This window comes from Aaosphaeria arxii (genome assembly GCF_010015735.1).
Source record: "Aaosphaeria arxii CBS 175.79 unplaced genomic scaffold BU24scaffold_1, whole genome shotgun sequence".
Taxonomy (NCBI): Eukaryota; Fungi; Ascomycota; class Dothideomycetes; order Pleosporales; genus Aaosphaeria; species Aaosphaeria arxii.
The window spans coordinates 5,129,734-5,148,867 of NW_022983474.1; the positions used below are offsets into that span (position 1 = coordinate 5,129,734).

General features: G+C 50.5%; 6 protein-coding genes across 6 annotated transcripts; 3 read left to right on the top strand and 3 right to left on the bottom strand.

Moving 5' to 3' along the window:
- Window positions 1–720: 720 nt before the first annotated feature.
- Window positions 721–2,340, top strand: BU24DRAFT_405110 (uncharacterized protein; the record flags this gene model as incomplete). The annotated part of the gene is made up of 1 exon (XM_033525683.1): window positions 721–2,340. One exon carries the CDS (start codon window positions 721–723, stop codon window positions 2,338–2,340), a length of 1,620 nt encoding a protein of 539 aa, XP_033390563.1.
- Window positions 2,341–2,997: 657 nt separating this feature from the next.
- On the bottom strand, window positions 2,998–4,739 carry BU24DRAFT_458101 (alpha/beta-hydrolase; the record flags this gene model as incomplete). Its single annotated transcript, XM_033531594.1, has 2 exons — window positions 2,998–4,017; window positions 4,071–4,739. The coding sequence occupies 2 exons, from the start codon at window positions 4,737–4,739 to the stop codon at window positions 2,998–3,000; spliced, it is 1,689 nt and encodes a 562-aa protein (XP_033390564.1).
- Window positions 4,740–5,223: 484 nt separating this feature from the next.
- Window positions 5,224–7,127, bottom strand: BU24DRAFT_417859 (uncharacterized protein). Its single transcript, XM_033526833.1, has 4 exons — window positions 6,603–7,127; window positions 6,059–6,393; window positions 5,535–6,005; window positions 5,224–5,484 (listed from the first exon to the last, which is right to left on the bottom strand). Exons 1-4 carry the CDS (start codon window positions 6,718–6,720, stop codon window positions 5,440–5,442), a joined length of 969 nt encoding a protein of 322 aa, XP_033390565.1. The 5' UTR covers window positions 6,721–7,127; the 3' UTR covers window positions 5,224–5,439.
- Window positions 7,128–8,645: 1,518 nt separating this feature from the next.
- On the top strand, window positions 8,646–9,958 carry BU24DRAFT_458103 (peroxisomal d3,d2-enoyl-CoA isomeras-like protein; the record flags this gene model as incomplete). Its single annotated transcript, XM_033531595.1, has 5 exons — window positions 8,646–8,705; window positions 8,827–9,003; window positions 9,110–9,170; window positions 9,353–9,447; window positions 9,503–9,958. The coding sequence occupies 5 exons, from the start codon at window positions 8,646–8,648 to the stop codon at window positions 9,956–9,958; spliced, it is 849 nt and encodes a 282-aa protein (XP_033390566.1).
- BU24DRAFT_363348 (ABC1-domain-containing protein) lies at window positions 9,608–13,635 on the bottom strand. The gene is made up of 2 exons (XM_033524209.1): window positions 12,900–13,635; window positions 9,608–12,081 (listed from the first exon to the last, which is right to left on the bottom strand). Exons 1-2 carry the CDS (start codon window positions 13,532–13,534, stop codon window positions 10,098–10,100), a joined length of 2,619 nt encoding a protein of 872 aa, XP_033390567.1. The 5' UTR covers window positions 13,535–13,635; the 3' UTR covers window positions 9,608–10,097.
- A 666-nt stretch (window positions 13,636–14,301) lies between these two features.
- BU24DRAFT_430615 (NAD(P)-binding protein) lies at window positions 14,302–15,327 on the top strand (the record flags this gene model as incomplete). The annotated part of the gene is made up of 1 exon (XM_033529822.1): window positions 14,302–15,327. One exon carries the CDS (start codon window positions 14,302–14,304, stop codon window positions 15,325–15,327), a length of 1,026 nt encoding a protein of 341 aa, XP_033390568.1.
- Window positions 15,328–19,134: the final 3,807 nt, after the last annotated feature.

Consider the following 19,134-nt stretch of genomic DNA (forward strand, 5'->3'; position numbering starts at 1 on the left):
GCTTCCCATTCATGAAGGAACAGTCTCATCGAATATGTTCAATTAATTCTGACTACTGATTGACAAAGAGTAAAATATCTCAAATCTTTCTTGTAGTAGTTATGTTTGACACAAGAGTGCAAGATCCAATCTGAAGCCTCCTTTTGTGGCCTCTATTTCTTTTCTCCAAGTCATGAAGCTAAAACTTTACAAACAATGATGCAGCCAGAATCCATCAAACCTTCCTTCCCAGCGAGATAAGTGCGAGAGCCTTCTCCAGGACGGGCAACTGCAAACTAATGTAGAATACTTCCATTCACTTGATTCAGAATCATAGCTAAAACATCATTTGTTGTACTGCTGAGGCCCGGTCATCGAAATGGCCTAGCATTTTTCCCCCTATGCTGAAGGTCAATGTGACCGTGAAGGTGATAAAGCGCACACAATGATAAAAACACACGTTCTCATTCATTATGAATACACTTCACTTCCAAAAGGCTTGGGTGGATCGTGCACCTTCGTCATACAATCTTTTTCATACAAGCTTGTTCATTCAACCGTGTTCATACAGCCTTGTTCATAAAACCTTCTTCATACAGCCTTCATATAACCTTCTTCATACAACCTTTTTTCATACAACCTTTTCTCATACAACACTTTCTGCAATTATCTCTTGGAGCCGAATTTGACGAAAGAACTTATCGACTCACATTTCACAGAATCGACACCATCAGATTAGCAATGTCGAGTATTCCTGCCGCCCTCCATCTCATCGAAGAGAGTTCGAAATGCTACCTCCTGATCATCCCCGTCGAGGTACGCCTAATGATCTACGAATACTACCTCGGCGACGATGGGTACACCTTTGACTTCGAGTCTCGAAGGCTAAGAGACTCGAGCGACAGACCCGTGGACGTATCCCTCATGTTCACGTGCAGCACCATCGCTGGCGAGATGGACGGCCTTCCATTCAAACTCAACACCCTTTCATTCACCACCGGGTATTCAGAGTCAACCACCACCACGGCATACCTCTACAACGAGTTGCTCCATGAAATCCATTCGCTAGAATTCTATGTCTTGACACGAGCATGGGCGTGCGTCAAGAAGGAAGCGATCGACTCTATCAGTGCCCAATTTCCAGAATCTCAAGACATCCTGAACACACTTCGCGAGGTGAAAAGCGGCGCAAACTTTATAAAAGTTCTCCTTCCGGCTTATCACGACCTCAGGTGTAGCCAAACTAAACAGGAGTATACACTGCTCATTCGGGCGCTATTGGACGCAATATCTATCAACCCAAATTTCAACAGTGTTATATCAGATCTTTCGAAGTACTACAAGCAGGGTGTCTGTTGGGAGAACGAAGTGATGCCCGACCCGTTATACCCTTGGCACGGTGAGTATCAGGAGTTCCGCAATCTTCTTCGCGTGCCTTGGTCGATTCCTTCTAATGAAACTATCGTGCAAATGGCAAATGAGATCAAGCTTTCAGATAGATGCCTCAATGTGACATCGAATTTCAAGAAGAACCGATTCTCCGCAGCGGCCGTCACCATCGAGTTTCTCGGCGCCCTCAAGCCTCGAATCCGAAAACACATTCGAAAGATCATTGTCCACGAGGATCACATGTCGCACTGCAATCCAGCCTGTCACGTCGAGGGCTTCATCCACTTCTGTATCGAGAATCCTAAGCTTCGCATCGAGCGCCGCCTCAGTATTTGGCGTAATGTCATGTTGGGGTCACATCGTTCAGAAGACGGCTTTTACCCATCCGTGGTCCCAGCCAACATAGTTCCTATGTCCCTCACGCCCTGGCTCGTCGATGCCGCTCGACTCAAGTCGAGAGGCATGCCTGATGATTCGTTCTCGCTGGTCCTGGACTGCGATGGCGCTCCCGAACACTCCGCAAGTCTCATCCGCGACACCATCCATCGATATGTGGCATGGCAGGCAACATACGACAAAGCCCATGAGAATTTCTACAGCAAGGACGAAGCTACAACTAGCGCATACTACCCTGCCATGTTTTGTCGAGAACTACCCAAGGTCTGGAAAGATGCGATAGAACACCCAGAAAACTCCATCATCCGCTTCAATTTCGACCTGGGCACGATGGAGCAGCCGGCCGTCCGACCTCTGAACTTCATACAGCCTTCTTCAAGCGGTGAGGCTCTTGTGGATGCGACAGAGTGGATGAGTGAGATAGACTATGACAACGAGCTCATTAAGCCGCCCCCGCAAATGGGATCATGGTATGAGCTGAGTGAGTATGAAAACACGCTAAGCATGCGTTGTCTGGAGAATCGGCCTTTCCAGGCATTGGAATCGCGGTGGTGGCTAGATGAGCCAGCTGCATGAGTAGTGAAGAGGTTTTCACATGAGGGGAAGACTTCTCTTTCTTCACTGGGAGTCATCAACGGAGCTTGCCACGGACGGTTTTCCGCAGTACAGTAGTATTTCCAAGAGCAGTGTTCCGTCTTCGTCGGCATCGGAGCGGAGGGGAAATCTGTATTAAATGGTACGTAACTGGGTTAAATAGCCGATCATCAATGATAACATCACATGAAAACGACAGTGACTCCATATTGTCAATGAACTAGTACACCGTGATATGGCTACCGATGGTTGACGAGCGCTATTACCATATTTTGAGTAGCTAGCTATATCATCGACCATGCATCAAAACATCTCATCCAGCTCAAACGACACAGCTTCTTTGTTTGTGACTACCTTTTCGCAGACATAACCAACGAACCGTCGACGCGTGAGTGAGTGAAGCGAGAGCAGGCGAAGCTCCCATCGATGATGGCGTCGAGATCAGTACTAGAAATAGACGTACTGTCTAGACGGTGGTTTTACGTCAAAGTGTATTCGCTCACGTTAGACCAAATGCTTGTAGATATGAAATACAATTCTCTAAACTTGTTACCCATCTATCATCCTTCATAAACCTCCCATTGGATTCCCCATCAACGCCATTACCAAGTTCCCTCTTCGTGACAAACCCGCCATCAATCAAACATGTCTCCTCCTCGCCCACCGGCTCAAAAACTCCCTCCCCTCAACCCTCCACGTATCCTCCTCCACAAAACTCCCATTCTGCCCCCTGCCCCTCGCCTGCAGCACCAGATTCAGTCCCCGTTCCCCCTCCCCATACGTCGGCCACTTCGGCAGCCCCTCCGCATTCGGATCCCCAGAGACGATGAAGTTGATCCATTGAGCGCTCATCTGGTCGCTGAGGGCCCTGTACTCTGGCCAGGGTCCCACGAACGCGGGGTTCGCGAACACGAAGGCGACTTCTGAGAAGTGCTGGACGCCCTTGTGCGCCGGGGCGAGCGAGCCGAGGGTGTCGGTGAAGTTGGCGGTCGTGGCGTTGACGAAGGGGCGGGTGTTGAAGCGGTAGATGTAGGTCGGGGCGTGGGCGGAGAAGGCGCGGGCGTCGGTGAGGCGGGGTGCGTGGTAGAATGTGTCGCCGATGATGGCGGCGGCGCGTTTGTACTGGAAGCCTTGGGCTGCGAAGCGTTCGGTGCCGGTGTCGAGGGGGATGCCGAGGGTGGGATCGTCGGGGTAGAGACGCAGGATTTCGTCGACGACGGTAGTAGGGAAGTCGTAGCCTGTGGAGATGAGGAGGTAGTTGCGGAGGTCTTGGGTGGTGTTGATGATTCCAGGGGGTGCGTTGTCGGTGCCTTCGTCGGAGTTGCTACCGTAGAGGTGAGGGATGTGGGCGAAGCGGCCCGAGGAGAGTTGTTCGCTGGGGTAGTTGGGGATGATGTCGCCGTCGACGGTGGGGTAGAAGCCGGGTCCGCCGACTTTGGTGGAGTCGAGGAAGGGGAAGATGGTTTCGTAGGGGACGGTGCGGAGGCATTCGAGAGTGTCGGGCTGGTCTGAGCATTCTGTCTGTTGGACTATCTTGTCGTATATTGGCTGGTACCAGTCCGAGCCATTGTACCAAGCGGTGGAGGCTGAACCTGATTCTTGAATGGATCGGTGGAATAGACCGCCAGTATCGCCTCCATAGGAATTGAGCAATTGGCCCTGAGTATGTTGTCAGCGAAGGATATCAAGTAGATAACATGATCAAAACTTACAACGGCAAATGAACCGGCCGATTCTCCCCAGATAGTAACAGTATCTTTATCACCTCCAAACGCCCCGATATTTTCTGATATCCAAGCCAACCCTTTCCTCATGTCTCTAAGCGCCAGATTCGTATTTCCAGTTCCCTGTATCTCGCGTGAATACATCATACCCCATCCACCTTTCCGGTAGTTGATACTCGTCGCAATGATCGGCTTGCCAATGTCCACAGATCGTTGCACAAAGTACGTCAAGTTGTAATTGGGCAGTCCACTCGTGCCGACCTGATACGAACCACCATGAATCCAGACAACAACTGGCACCTTTTCACCTTCTTTCAAGCTCGCGGGTTTGATGATGTTGATGCTCAAGCAGTCCTCGCTCATACCGTACTCCGCGTCTGAGTCCGGGCGGAAGTCAGGGCAGGCATGGCCGTATTGTTTGGCCTCGCGCGTGCCGTTCCATGTCTCGTTTAGTGATTGTGGTATCCGGAATCGATTTTGACCTCCAGTGTCCTGCGCATATGGAATTCCGAGATAGATGTCTTGGTTGAAGTTTGATAAGTGGAAGCCCTCGTATGTGCCATTGAGCACTGTGACGGTCGGGTCAGCTGCAATGATGCATACCGACTGCCAGAGGATGGCGGATCTCCAGAACCAGGTGCGCAGCGATCGGTCCATGACGAATATTACACACGCAAAAATTAAAATTGAGGAAAGAGCGATACGGAACGACGATGGGCGGCGCCCGTCGATCTTATGTATGCATCTGCATTTAGTGATGGGATGATCGTCGCCATCGGTAGAAGCGGTGGGCAGCAGAGCACCCGCGCCGCCATGGAGCCGAAAGAGTATGCGAGGTGACGACTGGATCTTCATGGGAACATATCCGGGTTTCTGCAGGAACAGGGCTGGATATATGCGCCGATTGGGAAGGTCGACTGTCGATGCCGATGTTCGGCTATATATCTGAGGTTCCCCGCGCTCGCGACGGTCGGACTAGCCTGCAGCTTGAATTACCACACACACGGGTGGCGGCCTTGTGCTACGCACCACAGTTTGCCTGACATTCCGAGGGAATTAGTCTTGTGATCTATTTTGTGTAAGGGCGCGTTCTAGAAAATGGCGGTCAATGTAAAGTCATCAAGAGAGAACGAAAAAATGTGAGAATTCCAAAAGTCGATTTGTCTAAAGAGATAAATGGGTATAGGGTCGTGCAAACGTGCTGGAGCGCCATGAAATAATCCTAAAAATAAAATTCGCCTTGAAAAATCCGCACACATGTTCAACTTGCGAGTGCTATGTCGTATGTCCATGTTAGTAGTCGTTCGAGATCTGAGCACAGCTTGTTTGCCCTGAAGCCTCTGATCCGTTATGTACTTCAAGATTTACCAAACGCTTTCCTGAAGAAGCCCTTCTTCTTTTTCTGTAGAACGTTAACACGATGGTCTAGTTTGCCCACAAAAATGCACTCACCTCCGTTAGAATAGATACAGGTCTTGGTGCACCTTGCTGTGGTGGAAAAGCTGGTGCTGTTGCCTGCGGAGGTTCCAGCAATGTACTTCCAGGTAACTCAATAGCCATCGGTGGGGGGCTCAGAGGGGCATTTGCATATGCGTTATACTGCGGCATGCCTGGAGCAGGCGGATGGGCGTTTGCATAATGTGCTGCAACGTAGACTTGGGCACCCGGTGCTGGTGCCGGCATACCATTTTGGGGATTCCACTGCATCTGACCTTGAGCGTTACCCAATGGCGGACTTAATGGCGGGCTCAATGGCAGCTGCTGCATGCGTTGCTGTCTCTGGAAAAGTTCTGCTTGCCACTGGTTCATTATCTCCTGGATGGGTGCCGTCCACTCGGGTATGCCCGCGAAGTTATATCTCACGGTTCCATCCTTCAAAGCCAGAAAGAAATGTTGGGGGTTGTAAGGCGAAAGTGCCAAAGTCTGCGTTCGATCTTAGTATGGTTTCCCATTCCTGGGTCTACAGTACAGCTTACACCAATCGATTGCGGGCCAATAGTCTTAAATATTCCCTCCAGCTCTTGATACTGGCCGTGGAAGTTCCACGCAAAATAGCCGTCCGGCCACAACGCGAACCAGGCCTCGTTGGTCCCCAGCGACACGCAGGACGGCGTGTCAAACGACTTCTGCACTTTATCCGTCAACTCGCTCGGCACACCCGCCCACGAGGAACCGCGACCCGGCGCGCAGGCGAAGTAGGAGTAAGGAGCTGATCCAAAGGTTACGCGACATGCTCGAGCGCTGTTGGGAATAGTCTTCGTCCATTGGGAGAGCTCGGGGTAGTTCTGGTCGAAGAACTGCTGCGACTGGACTATTCGGCATTACTATTAGCTTGTCCCTTTGTTTCGTTTCGTTTCTATTCGTCGATCTGTTTCAACATCGAGGCGAATAGAAACAGTATTGTTGGTGGTGCGACGACAGGGCTGAGTTGTGACACGAGCAGCGCATGACATGCGGGGAAATTCAGTGAGGGTGAAGGGACAAAAGGGACCGAACAACCACAACAACACAACGACTTACACATTTTGTCCTCCCCATTAAGCGTCTTGCATCCTATATACCATATAGGTTCTGGGGAGTTCAACTGCGGTGCCAGCGCAAGGCAATACGGTTGCGCGATGCGCCATTCTGCACTCATGTACGACTGAAAGAGCTGCCAGAGCGTCTGCGGGAGGTTATGGCTATGGGGGACTTTCGGTCAGCTCGCGCACAATCTCTCACGGCTTTCGCAGGTAATGCGCGTTTGTCGATCAACTCAAAGTACGTACAATTTCCATGCCTTGGGACAGTCGAAGAAGAACGAGTTGTTCGGCCCAAAAACAAATGTTAGTTCCGACATGTTCGATTGTCACATTATATTCCTCGAGGTGGAGAGGTTGAGAAAGAGGTCAGATGGGGTCAGCTCGAAGGATGTGCTCGTACTCGTACTCGACGGAGAGTAGCGGTAACCGGGCGCCTGGATTGGGAGTGTGGGAGAGAGAGCACACGCGCAAGTACACGCACACCCACGACGCTTTGCTGTCAGCGCCGGGCAAGCAATTTTACAGTAGATTCGGGCGGCTGGAGGGCCTTACGAGACCAGGAGGTGGATATGGGCTGAAAATAGTTTCAACCTAACCAGCCAATCATAAGCAGGTGACTGTGGTTTTAGGATGCACCTAGAAAGGTCAAGCGGTATTCTGCGAGGCTGTGCTGATTCCACATAGACTGGGCGAAACAGATCTCTAATCATGATTCTGTAATCGTCAATCCTACACAGTATGGTGTAGATGCTCCAAATCATATGGTTGGTCGATATTGACCATCGCTCTGAAGAGCATCGTGATATCGATATCGATTGAGGTTGATATCAGTAGACACGAGCATGTTGATCGCGAGTTGATAATCGGTTGATATAGAAGCTCGTATAGTGTTAATATTGAATTAAATTAACTTGGAATAGATACCAACTTCAAGTCAGATATTGAATTCAGTTTGATGCCTAGTAGAATCGGACTGAGGTTGAATTCGAGATTGGTATTGAGGTCGATATCAAGAGCTAGCCCGATGTAGATGATTAATCGGCTGTTAGTCATCATGCAGTCCAGCTTCCCAGCATGCTTCAACTTCTATCATATCCCATCATAGTTGCAGCCAATATTAGGACCAGAAAGCACTCTGTATCAATAGGTGTATACGTTGACTACAAGATCCATCAGTGTCAAAATGATATGGCGTTTGGTGGTGGATACACTGCTTCGACTAACAAGTCTCTCAAAGTTACCCAACAGGTGTGCACAAAGGTTCCCCAGACTCTCTGGGTCCCAGATTGACCGATAATCATATGTTACAACTCGTGCATTGCTCACCTGCTCAGAAGAAGGCAATCTCTCGTCCATATTCTTGCAGTATGAGATATAAAACCTTCCCCATGTGATCATTCATACAGACCGACCGCGCCGCTCCATGTCAGCATCCCATCCATCTATGCCGAAATACTATAACCTTCTCCATCGTAGCTCCAATGCAAAAGAAACTACATTTACTCCTTCTATAAATCCGTTTCAATCTCACAAACGTCATTGAACTTCCTCGTCTGACTCGCGAGTTACCGAACGCTACCGGTACCGTGCCTGGCACTCCCCCAAATCCCCACTGCGGAACAGCCGAGGCAGTGGCTATTTAGCGCGCTAACAAAGCTGGGGTAGGATTACTTAGTTAACTAGGAGAGCTTACGACTTAACTACCACGACGAAGATTGACGTTGTTTTGTTGAATGATAAAAGACATTTGCCTGGTTGATTGTTTGATTGACATAATCGAAGACTTGTTGATCGAGCGAGCGAGAGAATTCACAACGCACCCACGTAACGGCGAGTTTACCTTGAACCATTTCCGCTCCATTTGGATATACGAAATCGAGGAAGAGAAGATCACTGGAATTAGAAATTGAAACAAGAAGGAAGAAAGAGATAGATTCTTTTGATTGCGCGCCTTATATCTACGAAAGCGAATTTCATTCCCTACAGAAGACCAAGGACGACACCAAGGACACGACATAAGAAACACACAACAACACTCACCATGGCATCCACATTCACCGACATCAAATTCGAGATCCGCGGCCAGATCGGAATCATCAAAGTAAACTCGCCTCTCTCCCTTGTTTTCCCCTCCCTTTCCCATCTCTTCTCCCATCCCCGCGCGTACCGACGTATGCCAAACCATTCCGTTCATGTCCTTCGCTAACTCGCATGTACTCCAGTTCAACCGCCCCAAAGCACTCAACTCATTTGGCGGCAACCTGATCGAAGACACAATCGCCGCGTTGCGGATCCTGAACGAGCACCCGGATACCGTGTTCACGGTGCTGACCGGAGAGGGGAGGTTCTTTTCCGCCGGTGCGGATGTTAGGGGGTTTGGTGCTGGGGGCAGCGGTGGGGTATGTTCGAACGTCTTTCCTTTGCTTTCGATTTTTTGGGCTGTGATGGACGAGAGGGGGAGAAATATTGTGAATCGTTGAGGATGATGCTGACATTTTCTGCTAGCCTCCACAGTATAAGAATGACGCTGAGAAGAAATTGGCGTTTTTGGGGAGGTTTAACTATGGTGAGTACGGTCTCATTTCATCATCGTTGATTTTCACCTCCCAAGAGAAGGCTTTGGACCGCGGGAGCTTGGATGAGCGGAGTGTTCTGGGTCAACACCATGCCATCTACGACCTACATACACAGAAGAGAAACAGGCACAGTGGACAGACAAAACAACCAACCAACTAACCACGCACCCAGCAACCGAACTCCTCCGCAGCATGATCGACCACAAAAAAGTCCTCATCCTCGCCCTCAACGGCCCCGCCGTCGGCGGAGGCGCCGCCTGGTTCCCCGTAAGCTCCCTCATCCCCCCTCCCCTCTCCCACACCCACACTAACAACTCACCAGGGCATCGCCGACATCGTACTTGCCACAACCGGCAGCTGGTTGCAATGCCCCTTCAGCGCGCTCGGCCTCGTCCCCGAAAACGGCTCCGCGCTCTCCTTCGCACAGCACATGGGCATCCACCGCGCGAACGACTTCCTCATGTTCGGCACGAAGCTCTCGGCGCAGGAGCTCAAGGACGCGGGCATGTACAACTACGTGTGGGACAAGACGGGGGAGGAGTTTCAGGCAGAGGTTGTGCGGTTCCTAGAGGGCCAGCTCGAGGGGAATGACGGGAAGAGTATGATGGAGATGAAGAGGTTGCAGAATGCGCCGATTAGGGATGCGAGGTTGATCGCTGTGGTCAATGCGGTGGATGCACTGGCGGAGAGGTTCGTCGAGGATGCGCCGACGAAGAGGTTTGCGAAGAAGAAGGCCGAGTTGGAGGCGAAGAGTAAGGAGAGGGGGGCTAAGTTGTAGGGTTGGTTTTGATGGAGGAGGATGGGGTAAGGATATATCAGTCGTTTTATTTCATCTATGTTTGAGGGGAATCGGTATAGTACAAGTTTCCTCTACGGTCATCCTGTCTAAAAATATGGACGTAACTTCACGCTCGTAATCAGCCCTCGAACACGCCGTGGTTGAGCTCTACTCCAAAGTCCTTCGCCATCACGCGCATCCTTTCCTCAATGTCCTCTTCCATGCCTCGTCCCAATCCAAGTGCCTGCCTCAGTCGCGACCACAAGAACACGATATCTGTGAGGACGAGCACACTCCTGAAACGCAGATGCTTCACCCAGTTGCTCCATCGCTCTGTATACGATAGGTCAAGACTTTCAGTCAGGGCTCGTGAAGCCCACAGGCCAGTGATCTTGATGCGGTTGACGGGCGAGCCAAGGAACTGGTTGTTACCTTGCACGATTCGCAGGTTGCGTCCGATGAAGATGAGCTCGCGGGGCCATTTGGTCTCATCGCCTAGAATCTGCTTGATGCCGTCCCGGGCCTTTACTTGCATCTCGTAAGCGCGCTCTTGTTGGTCTTTGCCGGTCGCTCCGTTGCGAAGCTCGTTCAGTGTGCTGTTGTCTCCACCCTGGTATGGCCTCATGAGGGTGGCGGAGGCAAAGATGTCGGGGTTGTTGACGCCCCAGCTGCTGACAATGTCTTTGATTGTGTCGTTATCGAATGCGAGCAGTGATTTCCAGAACAGCGCGTACTGGTGTCTGAATTTGGGGTTCATCCTGATGTACAGGCCATGGTCGATGAGGACAACCTCGGGTTTCCCGGATGGTAAGCGTCGAATGAAGATGTTACCGGGGTGAGGATCGCAATGGACGAGACCCCAGAGGAACATCTGGGCGGAGAAGAGATCAACGATAGTGCCCATGACTTCAGTGAGAGAAACACCAAGACCTCCCTTGCCGTTGTGACCTTTCCATGAGAGTCGATCTGGTTTTAGGAGCCCATTCTTTGCTGTGCCGGCGGGCACATTTGGGTCAGGATTACCGTTGGTCTGACGTATTGGAGGCAATTTTGCACCTCCAGCACCTGGACTGCCTGCCCTCCAACCGCCCTGCCATCGGTTCGTGATGCCCGCCTTGTCCCATAACCTCACGCCCTCGATCCATTCAGCGGTCATCACTCGCTTGCTCGACAAGTCTCTGTACACTTCTGGAATGTACACCCGACCGTTCAGTCGACTTTCTCCGGCAACTAATTTGCGCATCTCCTCCGCGTTGTCAGCTTCGTTCTCGAAATCCGTTTCCAGCATGAGTCGCTCCGAAATGTACGGCACGAGACTGTACATGGGTATCTTAAACCACCAAGAGTATGCAAATGCAACAACCTTGAAAGCCCACAAATCCCACCCAACCTGTCGCGCAATCTCCTTCTTCTGAATCTTGATTGCAACCTCTCGACCGTCCGCGAGCCTTGCCCAGTGAACTTGAGCGACACTCGCACTGGCCCTTGCAGTCTTCTCCATCACACCCTTTCCTGGTTCGCCTGAGAAACTGACACCAAACACCTCCTCGGGGCTCTTTCCGAAGTCTTCGCGGATGACCTTTTCCACCTCCCGCCAGTCGTTTTGTGGTGCATCGTCGAACATCTTGGCGAACATCTTTTGGAAAGCGGGGGGCAGGATCGCGCTCTGCATAGCGATAGCTTGCCCAATCTTCAAGTACAACCCTCCATTGTTTCCAAGTAGATCGAAAACTCTCACAGCATTACGCTCATGTAGATGTTCGATACTCGCCGCGAGTGGAGGATGCGCGCGAAAGTTTATCTTATAATCTATTCCCACCAGAAGACCAGTCTTGAAAGTTCGCAAACTGCGGGTGATTGCAGAAGCGTTGAACTGGGTATCGATTGTGTATCCTATGCCTAGCACTGCGGAGACGGCGAATAGCCTGCGTACCCATTTCCTACGTGTGAATGGAGGCTTTATTTTTCGCGGTTTCGGTTTAGGTAGGTCGGCTGGGTTTATCGGGCGGGCGGGTTGCCATTCTGTGGTTTGGAGGCGGCGGACGAGTGACGGCGCAATAGTAGATCGCGTGAGGGTTGGACGAAGGGTTAGCAGGTGCTTTGACGCATTTTTGGGAGGCGATCTGCGTAAAGCAGTCAGGCCATGTATCATGGCTTCGAACTGCACTGGTGAATTTGCAGGTAAGATGAGGGTTGAGGCATTATCATGAAAGTCAAGGAATGACTGGATATTTGAAGATGAACTCGATGTCGGTGTTAATCGATGACGCCGATATGCCGACACCGAGACTGGCTTGATCGTCCGTGTTGAATCGCTTGGTCCATGCACGAGGCGGATCGGATGTCATCTTGTCGCCGACATGAGCAGTTTTGGGAATACTTCTTTTTGAATTATTCATCATTTATTTTTAGAGAAATAGTACGGTCATGAATTTCTACTAGATTGACTCAGAATTGAATATTCCCTGTTGTGCACCTCGTGCGCATTTATCAAACTATATGTCAACCCCAAGATATCTATATCTATCGTCTTACAAGTTGGGCTTGCAATGGGCTAAGCGCTTCATTCACACAAACAATATGATGACACAAGTGATACAGTGGCCCAAAACTCATATCTGAGCTGCTGACGTGGAGAGATGTGTAACAGAAAACCAGAACTAGTCCCTATGGCACCTGGTGCTGTCGAATCTGCTTTTGCTACCAGACACATGAGTGAACACAGAGCAGAGTACTCTTTGACTGCACGGGTCCATCTTGGAGTCGCATGAAGCTCGGATATGCCTGTCTCTGGCTCTGGAAATTCGAGCCTGCGTGCATTTGTCATACCATGTGCACCATGAACAACCTGCAAGCGTTGCAGAGTTGACAAAATGAGTCTTCTCTTGCGTGTATCACGGCGGTTTGATGAGAGATTGGATTCATCAATGCCTCTCATGACTGCTCCTCCTCTTCTTCAGGCTGCAACCCCTTCTCCACAGCTTGAAGATCAACACCCCATTTCTTCGCGACATCCGCTACACTGTCCATCCACTTCCTCACAACAGGGTGGCAATTCGCGACCTCACTGAACGTGACGTCCTCCGACTTATCCTCGACCTCCCACTTCCAAATCCCCTCCTCATCAACCCAGTTCTTGCCCAGTACTTCTTCAATCGCCAACTCCTTCTTCGCAGACTGCAACAACCCCTCCGCCTCCGCTAATCTCGCGTCGTTGTGCGTTGCTAAGGCATTCACGATACCCTGGAGAACTCCAAAAATGTATCCGACATGCTGTCCGATGTTCGCGCCGAGGGAGAACCCCTCGTCGAAACCCTCTTGGACGTACTGGCCCTTGCTGTTGGCGAGGCCTTCGCGGTAGGCGTCGGTGTCCAAGGCGCGCTGGCGGGACGGGAGGTCGGAGAGAATTTCGTGGGCAGGGTCTGCGGGGGGTTGGGAGGTTAGGTCTGGTGAGTTGGGTGCAGAGCCGTAGATGTCGTCGAGAGGATCGTTGTGCGCGGAGAAAGGCGGGGACGGCGGGGGGATGGCGGATGAGAATTGGGAGGGCCCGAGGGTGGGAGATACGTCGCGGAACATGGTTGAAACCGGGTTTTCTAGTGCGAATGTTTTGGTCGCTTTGAGTGGAAGTATGAGAGAAGTTGTCTAACGTTGCAGTCTTGTGTAGGGCTGGCGATGTGTGGAAATGTTTCTTTCATAGACTGAATGTACAAATCTAAGAGGTTAGTGTGGAATTCGCACTTGAGCTGTGCAACCAATCACGGCCCACTTACTCCGCGCTCATACGTCGTGCAGCATGAGGAACATCGTAGACGGAAACTTTGGTCTCTTGGATAACATTCAATGAATCGAAAATATATAACTGTACACGACTATAATGTGTGTTAGTCCGAGACATATTTCAGATGCTCATCCATTGCGAAAGCCCCTGGTGAAAGGAGCCCTCCTTCCACGTCACCGTGTCATAGGGCTAGTAACCAGAGCATACTTTGGTCCGGCGGTCGAATCTATATTCAATGAAGCTTAACAAAGAATGCATATGCGGAGGGTGAGCGGACGTGGTGTTACAGAAACGTAGGCATCTGAGGTTCTCAGTTGTTCTTAACGCCGTGATGTTGTTCTGAGGTTACTCAATCGGGTAATCGTTAAATGACTCGTGCGGATGAGATGTTGCGCCGGACGAATTTAGCTCCAGCTCGAGATATATAGACATGGTGAACAACATGTCTTGCAAATACACTTCAATTGAATGAAATTTGGCCTTCGTATCTTTGCACATTCAATTCGATATCTGGTCATTGATCTTAACAAAATACACGGTGAGGTATTACCGTATTATCTACAGAATGGTCGCCCTGGATGCTGTCCGCGCCCACAACAGCAGCCTTAAGTCTTTGGCTCCTGGTCTTGTTGCTGTTTTTGTGGGTGGAACTTCTGGTATCGGGTTCTCTACTGCCCGAGAATTCGTTCGGAATACTCAATCTCCACACGTATACCTCATCGGCCGGAATCAGAATGAAGCCACGCGCATTTCCGAGGAGCTCCGAACCATCAACACGACTTCCAAGATCGATTTCATCAAAAGTGATGTCTCGCTTCTGAAGAGCGTCGATGACGCATGTAAGGAGATCAAGGAGAAGGAGCAGAAGGTGAATCTGCTGTTCATGACGGCTGGATACCTTACGACCAAGGGGAGAGATGAGACGATCGAAGGCCTGGACAAGAAGTTCTCGCTCCACTATTACGCTCGCATGCGGTTTATCGACCAACTCTCACCTCTTCTCACAGCCGCCGCCAACGACGCAAACCCCAACGCTCGAATGTCTAGTGTGCTGTCGGTTCTCAGCCCGCAAGCCGGCCGCTGGTTCTTGTCTGTCGACTTCGACGACCTCTCGCTCAAAAACAACTTCACGATCCGGAATTGCGCGACTCACGCGGCCATCATGAACAACTTCGCCATCGAGCATTTCGCGAAAGCCTATCCGAAAACCACGTTCGTACATGCCGCCCCCGGAGGTGTCCATACAAATGCGACGAGGGACATGGGAACCTTTACAAAGGCGCTCATTGGCGCTGCTAGCGTCTTTCTCAAGCCCTTCATGACTGACCTGACAGAAAGCGGAGAACGCCATCTTTATGCCGCCACGGCTCCGCAATTCGCACCGCGATCTATGATGAATACCGCCGACAACCAGGCGATTGGGGGTGATGGTGTTCGTGGGAGTGGGGCATACCAGCTCAACTGGAATAGTGAAGTCTACGACGAACAGCCGAAGTACACTGAAATGAGGAACGATGGGGCAGAACAGAAGATTTGGGATCATACCTCAGGGGTATTCAGAGCGATTTGTGAGGGGGAGGGAAAATACTGATGTTCTTCTGGTCCTTTTTGGTGCAAGTCTGTCCGTGAGGTTGTAATGACACTCGACTCACGATGAAAATTAAAATGCCCTCTCTTCAGTGCACTCTCTTCCGCTCTTGTAGTTATTTAACAATGCGCGTTAATTGACCTGTTCGATAAGTCCCAGAACCGTACCTTCATAGCGCTTAATTGTTCTGAGCAGAGAAGTTGCTGGACATGCCAGCTTGCTGTCTGCAACTCTCACGTTGCCGTTGATGCTGCAGGGATCTATCTCCAGTAGCAACCTCACCCTTTTTGCCGTGAACATTCATCTGAGCCTACAACTCCACATTTCAGCATCGAGAAAACGTTTTAGAGACTAAAATCAAGGAGAAGTGCGCTCTCCGGTCCTCGTCTCGTTGTCCGATTGCTGGCAGCTCCAAAAATGGGCAAATAAAAATTGGCAAAAAAAAGGGCAAAAAAAAGGCAAAAAAAGATCTCGGCGACTCTGGGAGTCGAACTCATGGTTGTTTCGGGTCATAGCCCTATACCTGTACAGATGTTAGCGAACTGTTCTTAGATAGGGTGGCTGCCACTTCTGCCAAAGTGGCAGCCGGCGTCTCACAGGTAGCAGATGAACGCTGTACCTGATCATTGACGAAAGGAAGAGTAAATTAGTTGTTTATATAGGTCAAAAAGAAGTCAACTTCAGTTACCTTAGTAGAGGAAAGAGGGGGCACAGACCTTGTTTGTAGGCAACGCGCGGGGCGGCGACAAGCAAGCTCCCTCATTTCCTAGTCTCTCTCACCTTTGCAGCTTCAACCTCCTCCCTCTCCTCCACCTCTTACTTCTTCTTCAACTCTCCTTCTCCTCCTCCTCCTCCTCCTCCATCATCTCGCTCTCTTCCTCCTCCTCCTCTTCTTCTTCTTCTTACCACACACCACCACGCCTACTTGCACACGCTACTTCTCCTCCTCTTCTATATCTCCTTCTCCTTCTCCTTCTCTTTCTGCTCCACTTCTCCTCTGACTTCCCCCACTTCTCCTCTTACTTCTCCTCTTACTTCTCCTCTTACTTCTCTTCTTACTTCTCCTCCTTCCCCTCTCCCTCCTTCGCCTCCATCACCTTGCCCTCTTCTTCTTACCCTCACCCCGCATCATCGCACCTACTTGAGCACGATGCCAGTAGCATTACTCGCATCAAAGAACCATGCTTACTCTCACTTCAGTCACACAGATCACCTGGCTTCGACTTGAAGCATTCAAGTGAGGCAGCTCGGTGACCCATCACGACCTTCACGAAGGATTGCATCGACGCCGTTCGAGACCACAGCCCTCCATCCGGAAGTGAGGCAGCTGCCATCGCTATACATGTCATCGGTGACGGAGCGTGAGCTTCATGCCTGGAACGATCATGTTATCAACAGTCTGAAGCACATCGGAATACTACAGAGTGTGAATGACCAAGGCGATGGCCAGGCACCAAGGTAGTCGATGAAACTTCATCCGGCGTCCAAGTTCCAGTGCTTCGCGGTAAGTCTCCAGCATCCCATGATGATTGGCAAAGTTTCCTAACGGTTGATAACATGTCGCGAGGGTTGGTCCAACATATAACTCGAGTCACCTTCCCGGTGCTCCAGTACAACCCCACATGCACGCAAGATTGTTGCGACTGTTCTTCGGGACGCTCAATGTCCTTCGATCTTGCGTTCGAGCTTTTCGAAACCGTGGGAGAATGAAAGACACCAATATGATACCCTCCGAACCTGCGATTATTGGCGTGGGCGGTACATTGGTGACGACACTTACAACATGATCGCTGTGGCAGACGTTTCCTTCCTTTGCTCCAGTGTGGACCCATACGGACGCAAGCTTGTCGAGAGATACAATGTCCTTCGAGCTTGCGTTCAGAGCTTTTCAAACCCATGGGAGATTGAAAGACATCATATCACTACTCAGCCTCCGACCCTGAGATCATTGGCGTGGGCCATCTAGTGGTGACTAACATTTACAAGATTATCGCTGTGGCAGACGTTCTCTTCCTTTGCTCCAGTATGAACCCATACAACGCAAGCTTGTCGCGACTGTTCTTCGGGACGCTCAATGTCCTTCGAGCTTGCGTTCAGTTAGAATTTTTCTGGGATGAAAGTTGGCCTCGACCTTTCAACCCGAGTTCAGACTATGGGAGAATAACAGTCACCCAGCTTGAATCGCCTTCATTTCCAAGACTTTTGGTGAGGGCGTAGGGCGGGGACGACATTTCCAAGATTGGTATTGGAGCAGGAGTTGACAGATGGTAACCTTTCCACAAGTGCACCCAAGATGCTTCCATTATGCTGATATCCTTGAGGCTGGTTTCCCAATCCAGGCCCATTCCTTGGCAAACTGGGAAGCTCTGAGAAAGGTTGATGCATGCTGCCTTTGCTCCCGCATTGCGCATCGGCAACCAGTTAGAAGTATTCCATACATTCACAAATTTTATCTTCCACTTCGGACTTTGTTCCCAAGCTTCATATATCTCTTGCAAGTGCCGTGATGTATGCGGTCGAAAGGTGGTGGAGAGGCCGAATGTATGCAGGGAATCAATGCGAATCGGTCCTTAAGACATCTGGAAATCCGTTGAAGAGATGGAAAGTAATTTCGTACATCATTTGATGGTACTTTTGTTGCAAAATGGTCCACTATACCAGCTCCAGGGCCAGATGTTGTTGAGATGGCATTGGCATGAAGTCTGATGTGTTTTCGGATGTAGGCCTAATTTGTCGTAGCGCACCCCTTTGTTGAAACGGTTCCACCGTTAGCCCCTGCATTTCCAACGTCATCTCATCAACCCTCAACTTCGACAATGTCGAACTGCAATGATATTGACCGCTCTGTGCGTTCCAACTCTTGACTAAGTCCACGGAATTACTGATATGTGATCCTGGAGCCTTGAGCTGGTCTGCAGCGACGAGACGGACGCATCATGGTCTCGATCGCGTACGTTCCGTAACAATGTTTGGACGTTGGACGTTGGACATCGGCTCGAAAGGATTCCGACAGCGATTGAAGAATGGCAAGCGGAAATGCTGTTCTACTTGGATGAACAGATAGCATCGCTGCGAATGTTATTCTGTGCATCGCAAGGTGAATAGCAGCTGCCTGGACTGCTTCATAGCACCATGCTCACGTCTGTGTGGCTGTGGGCCAATTCCGGTGGCCCAAGTCCAGTGATCCAAGGCTTTCTGTCCCATTATGGAGGTCCGAGAGGTCCGAGAGATTCGAGAGATTCGAGAGATTCGAGAGATTCGAGAGATTCGAGAGATTCGAGAGATTCGAGAGATTCGAGAGATTCGAGAGATTCGAGAGATTCGAGAGATTCGAGAGATAGATTCAGAAAGAGATAGTCCTTGGGCAGTGCAAGTCAATTATCTCTCCCCTGGCCCGCATCTGCAGATATGTCGTCTCTCCGATGCGTCTGGTATGGGATATCGGATCTGCAGAGATGAACTGGTCTACACATCATCAATAGTGGTCCCATTCTTGTGTAGTATGGTCACCTTGGACATGCCCATGGTCCTCCACTCGACTTATGACAGGTCCGTTGTCTGGTTGTGATCCATGCCCGATGGCTGGTCGCGGTATCTTCTGCATTCGCCTGGACGTCTCCAAAGCACGCTGTGACCGGTAAAGAGGCACATGATTCTTGAGTGGGGATGCCTCGAGGCTTTGCTGTGATCGGATGGCGACACTTTCGCATGATGAAACAGGCAGTGCCTACATTCGCAAAAGAGGTCCCTGTCAACTTCAGCACTTCCTGGACACATGCCGTTTGCTGCACATCCTCTCCAAGATGTCTC

Excerpts from the sequence above, each read along its gene's own strand:
- BU24DRAFT_417859 (XM_033526833.1), bottom strand. The coding sequence starts at position 6,720 with ATGAGTGCAGAATGGCGCATCGCGCAACCGTATTGCCTTGCGCTGGCA. Across the intron at positions 6,006-6,058 it reads TTGGCCCGCAATCGATTGGT|ACTTTGGCACTTTCGCCTTA; the intron begins GTAAGCTGTACT and ends GATCGAACGCAG. Across the intron at positions 5,485-5,534 it reads CTGTATCTATTCTAACGGAG|AAAAAGAAGAAGGGCTTCTT; the intron begins GTGAGTGCATTT and ends AACGTTCTACAG.
- BU24DRAFT_363348 (XM_033524209.1), bottom strand. The coding sequence starts at position 13,534 with ATGTTCCGCGACGTATCTCCCACCCTCGGGCCCTCCCAATTCTCATCC. Across the intron at positions 12,082-12,899 it reads CCTGAAGAAGAGGAGGAGCA|ATCGCCTCCCAAAAATGCGT; the intron begins GTCATGAGAGGC and ends TGCTTTACGCAG.